We start from the raw sequence: 5,876 nt of genomic DNA, 5'->3' as shown, positions 1-5,876 counted from the left end.
ATTTCTTTGGCGATGCTTTTTAAGGAAGAAGGGAGGCCAGATGATTCAGAGCAGAAGGTAGGGTGGGGGTGGGCGGGTCATGATCCTTTGCTTATTATTCTTTTGGGTGTACAGGTATCAAAAATCCGGGGTGCTCACTCCCACCACCTGCAAACAGAACTATCGATATGCCTGCCCTCCAATCCTCTGCTAGCTCAAGACAGTGAGTCAAGTGTTATAAATTCTACCAGGAACTGTGCAAATGCAGCAGATGATTAAATAAAATTACATCACACACACTCCTGTTCTTACATACTTGTTTATTGCAGCAGGAAAAGGGAACCGAAGCATTTTACAAATTTCAGGGCTGCAACAGTTGTCGATGCTCTTTCCAGACATTCCTGTGCCATGTTCCCCACAGTAAATAACCTGGATACGGCTAAGAGGTAATATTTCAGATAAGTGGAAACAGGGATCAGACGCTATCTGGAATCGCTTTAGAAATTTTTGAGAGAACAGGCATATTGCAATGACTGCTTAAATGTTGTTTAAACTCCCCAAATGAATTCCTACAGGGCAGCCATGCCCCTGGAGACTGAGTAATTAAGACATCCTGTTAAGCTTCAAGACCTTCAGGCAAATGGGACTCAACAGAGGACAAGGGGGCGGACATGAAGGACAGATGGAACCACAGGTGACCGAGGCCACACCTGGCTATAGTGAAACTCACAGCTCCCTGAACCGGAAGCAGCCCCACCAGGAGTCCAACTCGGGCTTCTGACTCTTAGAGCCATTGAATGTGTGGAGGGGAATTTCTGAATTCAGAAGATGCCAGGATGGAAATGGGTTCCTCACTACAGAACAAGCACATGAGCTATGTGAGCTGGTGGCACAGCTCACCTTTTCCCTCTGGCCCTGAGCAAGCCACGTAGGAATGAGGAGGAGACATCTGCACAGAGACTAAAGAGTACAGTGACAGACAGACCCGAGTGGGAGGGATTTCTGGTATTAAGTCTAGTGCTGCCCTCCCAGAAAGAAACACTTCAGACAACTCCTGTATTTTAAAGTGAACTGTAAAGATGCCTTTGACTCCTTGCAGTTTTTGAAATGCTGACATGTAATGGAGGTGGGGCAGGGCTGGCAGTTCAGTCTGAGATCCCCTAGGCAACCGTTTGGAATTCTTCCTCCGAAAGGCATGTAACAGCCCATCCTTTGGATTCTATTATTGCATGAGGGAATATGCGGTGGTGAATGTGTGGGGTAGAGAAAGCTGGAACTGGCCCCCCAGCTGACTCACAGGGAAGGGTGCTGCAGCTAGCGGTGTGCAGGTGTGCATGTTCTCTGACATGGTCCTCAAGTAACCTGAGGCCACAGAACTACAGATATTAGAGGACCAGTGCTCACCTTGTCTCGTCCACAATTACCACTCTGGCTGGCAGGTGAGGGGTGTGTGGTGGGGTGCAGAAAAGTTAGAGGTGCGCAGTGTATCTACACGAGGAAGAAGAAAAACAATGGGGGTGGGGTTGGAGGAAGAGATATATAAAGACCCCCAAAGAGAGAAATAGTCTTTGTATTAATCTGAGCTAACGCATTCTTATTTGGGGAGCATTTTGTATATCATTTAAAAAGCTGTCGAGTGATCATTGAGCACCAAATCATTTTACAATCTTGTGCTAAACCCAGCGATTTCTCTTCTGGCGCTCCAGAATTACCACAATATTCTTCCCCTAAGCGAAGGGAAACCGTTGTGTCTCCTTGAATGTTTTTGTTTTGTCCCCACACGCCAATGTGATTTCAACTCTGAGGTTCTCCCTTGTCGCTTTCCCCACCTGGTGGCTGTTTACAGGTGAGCATGAGAAGCAGGAGCAAGGGTAAATGCCAGAGGCTGCAGAAGAACAGCTTCCGGGAACTCTTCCGGTCGGCATCTGCGTAGAACCGGAAGCCGAGGTAGGAGATATACAAGTTGATGGGCAGGGAGACGGCGGGGAAGGCCCACGTGGTGACGTCCAGTAGGGGGGCTGCCGTGCACAGTCCAATTAGGGCCAGGCAGTGGCGCAGGGCAACCCGCCGGCACAGGGCAGGGTGGGTGACTGACATCATGCAGTAGCCCCCTCGGGAGTAGTCCTCGCGGAGGCCCCAGCTCAGGGCGTTGAAATGAGGGAACTGCCAGGAGTAGAGGATTCCTCCCAAAAGAAATGCTCCTGTGAGTAGGTTTAGGAGAAGAGAGGGAAGCAAAGACACACTGTCATCAGAGATTTTACAAAGGCTTCATCTCTCTCCCCTGAAAGCCTTCCTGGCCCCTGAGGTGCTTTTTCTGGATTTCAGCCAGATCACAGCTTCTCTGCCAGTTTTGTTCTCATGTCTGCCTGCCCAAGTCAGCCCGGCACCCATGGCAGGCAGGGTGGGGAGCTGAAGCTCTCCACAACCTCCCCCCCCCCCCCCCCCCCCCCGATTTCTCAACTCTGTGTGGGGGCGCTCCTGGCATCTGGGCCGGTTTGGGCTTCCCAGGAAGTGCTGTCCCCACTGGAGGCCACTGAGCATCTGTGGCTCCCTCCAACCTGATGTCCCCTTGTGCCCCAACATTGTGACAACAAAAGAAGGCCCTCCTCACTTGCCATGCGTGTCCCTGGAGGCACTGAGCTCATCAGTGTCATGACCCAAGAGCCACACTAGTGAATGGATGTCACCACCCAGGTGCTGGGCAGGGAAAGTATGGCGATGAGGCTACACAGCAGGGGGCTGGCCTGGTTCAGGGGAAGGGACGCCTGAGCTGAGCTCTGAGGGACAAGTGAACTAGAACAGAGAAGGGTTTGCAAAGGCCTTGAGCAGGAAGATGGGTGGTGGTGTCCAAAGATTACTACATGTGGTAGGATTCATGGAGCTGTACAGCAAAAGAATAAAAGGTCAATTTTACTGTACGACAACTAAAAAAACAAAAGATCAAAAAACGAGGCCAGTGTGGCTGGAGTGCAGAGAACAATGTGGAACACGGTTCAGGTTCAGGCTGCAGGGAAGATGGGCAGAGCACAGCATCCCGACTCACAGGCATGGAAGGCTCTTCGTGTGTGTGTGCGCGCGCACGCGCGCGCGCATGTGAATGTGTGCGCGTGATGGTGGTGGGGGGTGTGCTGAGGAAAGGCGCGTGTGTGAAAGAACACACTGGAGGGGCCCATAGCAGGTATGGAAAGATCACTTAGGAGATGTGAAAGTGGTGACAGTGGAGATGGAAGAGGATGAACTTGAGAGGGATCTAGGAGATGTGTGACAGGACGTGCAGGCAGAGTAAATGAGGAGGATGAGGGGAGGGAGTTACCAAGGGCAGCTCCTGGGTTTGGGATCCCTGGCGACGCCATTCACTGAGAGGACGAACAGGGAAGACAGGAAGGCAGCTCCCGAAGGTGGCCTTGAGTGTGTTCAGTCAGACATCCTGAGACATCTGAGGGAAGGTGGCAACCAGCAGCTGGGGGAGGGGTCTGGACTAGGTCGTGTACCTGGGAGCTGTGGATCCCCACATCTACTGCTGACTAAACCACGGTGTCCAATCGTGAATTGTTTCTGCGTTTCCTACTTGAATGGCAATAACTCCTGAAGGGTAGGTTCACTTCCTTTGAAGCTCCAGAAGGTAGAACATGGAGAGCACTCAAGACCATTGTGAAGGGCCCTCAAGCTCGTCAATGGGAACCCATGTGGACAAAGAGCTGCTTTAGTACAAATGACCCCCAGTCACTGTTCTCCAGCACTGATGTGTGACTGGTATGGCGAACTATTAGGACGCTGTCCACTCGCACCCCTTCCTCCCTCCTTTGGGAGCTCTCAGACGCTGACTCTGTTCCTTGTTTTTGACACCAAGCTGCCTCTTGGGGGTCCCTGCTCAGAGAACTGACAGCTTACTAACCACTGTGTAATCTACGCTGGAAGCGGCGTCCTGCACAGAGAGGTTGAGAATCTCTAACCATAGTCCTATTTCAGGTAATGAGGCTCTTTTAAAACCCTTATCCGCAGGAATGTTCAGAAAAAGAGATTGGGGGCTACTGCTAACACAGAACTCACCAGGACAGAAAGCAGTTTAAATAATTCAGAATCACTGAGAAAGTAAATCTGGGGCTCCAAGGTCCCAAAGGGCCCCTGGTGTGCGCATGCCACTGAGCATAAGGAGTGGGCCCCTCTTTCAATCTCTTATTTGTATTCCTCAACAGTGCAGGCTGTAGAGTGACAATAGGGGCCGGCTCTGCAAGTCATCTAAAAGAAAGATGATTTTCATCCTTATTGTTCTGGGCAGAAACTTCCCCATTTCTAAATTAAGTTTATCAGGCAGTTGCAGCATATCAAGTAGAACTGGCTGAGTGCTGAGGCTTAAGAGGGATGGCAATGCACTTCCATTGACAGTTTCCCATGGGTTCTGTAAGTCAATCGATTCTTTCCAGTATGGGCGGAAATGTAATGAAGACATGCTTTTAGGGTTCCTATGTTTAGTAGTAGTGTTGTCAACTCCCCAAATCCATGTTAACCCTATCTATAAATAACACATAGATATATCTTAGTTCATGCAAATGCACTCAATTTTAATAACAGAAGTAGCTACTATTTGTTGAATCCATTCACTTGGTAAATGGACGACAGGTGTCTATCACATGCCAGGTACAGTTATGGAGCTAGAAAGGCAGTGGCGAACAAGAGAAAGCCCTGTCAGTCTAGAAGGACACAGACATAAACACAAGTTACAGTGATGGGCTGTTTACAGAATAAAAATCTGGTGACACGATGGGACTACTTGAGATAGACTGCTTTCTGGGCTTTCCCAAAGGTGACATTTTTAAGCCATGACCTGAGTAACTGGAAGTAGAACTCTGTCAAATCCTGTGAGGTGTCACTCAGGCCTGCGTTTCCATGAGATGGGGCCAGGGTCTGGGTGACACGAGCATTCATGAACCTGGTTTAGGGTGGGATCGTCCCCTAGCACAGCAGGTTACCACAGGAGGGTGGGTAACATAGCAGGGGGCGAGTGAGAAGCAGGTGGGCAAGGGTGCGCTTAGGGTGGCCGACCTGGTGCCTTTCCTCAGGTGTGGAGCAGTGGGGATACACACAGGTGAGTGTGTTCACGGTGGAGGCATGACAAGTTCCATTTTTGGCCATGTGAATGCTGATGAGACATCCCCGCTAGACGCCTATGGCTGTCATGCCCCACGCATGGCTGGAAGAATTACATATTAATTGTATATGCGCCAATGCTCACAGCTGCCCTTCCTGTAGGTGGTGTTACTCTCATCTTATAGAGAAGATTAATTAACTTGCCCCGGGGTATTCAGCACTACTGGCACAGTAAACCAGCCCCGCTATTACAAACTATTGCCATCTATCCACTCAAATTAGTAACAGTGGACTGCTGGGTGGGCATTCAAATGCCAATGGAGCTAAGCCTGACAGGGAGGCTTGTTGGAAGGAAAAGCTGCAGAGGCATTTTCCAGTTTATTAAGGTAAGACTCCTGGTACATTAAAAAAAAAAGAAAAAAAGGTTTGTTTCAATTATAGGCACACCTTGTGTTACTGTGCTTCGCAGGTATTGCACGTTTTACAAACTGAAGGTCTGTGGCAACCCTGCAATGAGCAAGTCTATTGGTGCCGTTTTTCCAACAGGCTCAGATGATGGTTAGCATTTTCTAGCAATAAAGTGGTTTTTTTTAAAGATTTTTTTTTTAATTGGGGAATTGGGGGAATGGGAACAGTGCTGGGGAATTGTGGGAAGGGGAACAGACAAAACTGTCGTTTTGGTCTTCAGTCTAGTTGTGGAGGACGTTGCTTCACTGGCCAAGTTGGCACCATCATTGCACTCTTCCTGGGCGAGGCAGATCAGTCGCCGGCTTCTGGACAGCCGCTCACTGCGGCTGCTGGCCACTCAC

The 5,876-nt window shown here is 49.7% G+C and overlaps 1 protein-coding gene across 2 annotated transcripts in view; it reads right to left on the bottom strand.

Annotated features, from left to right (window-relative positions):
* Positions 1 to 279: 279 nt before the first annotated feature.
* COX10 (cytochrome c oxidase assembly factor heme A:farnesyltransferase COX10) overlaps positions 280 to 5,876 on the bottom strand; it is a 136,690-nt gene continuing 131,093 nt past the window's right edge. The window contains exons 7-8 of one of the 2 annotated variants that reach the window (XM_019641548.1): positions 1,809 to 2,180; positions 280 to 408 (exon numbers count right to left, since the gene is read on the bottom strand). In XM_019641548.1, coding sequence (XP_019497093.1) covers positions 341 to 408; positions 1,809 to 2,180 — 440 coding nt within the window. In that variant the 3' untranslated portion in view covers positions 280 to 340. Of the gene's footprint in view, positions 2,181 to 5,876 lie in introns of both variants that reach the window. The other variant, XM_019641547.1, reaches the window with a different exon arrangement.

The sequence above is a fragment of the Hipposideros armiger genome, unplaced genomic scaffold (assembly GCF_001890085.2).
Source record: "Hipposideros armiger isolate ML-2016 unplaced genomic scaffold, ASM189008v1 scaffold_61, whole genome shotgun sequence".
NCBI lineage: Eukaryota > Metazoa > Chordata > Mammalia > Chiroptera > Hipposideridae > Hipposideros > Hipposideros armiger.
This window is presented reverse-complemented; position numbering and strand designations above follow the sequence as displayed.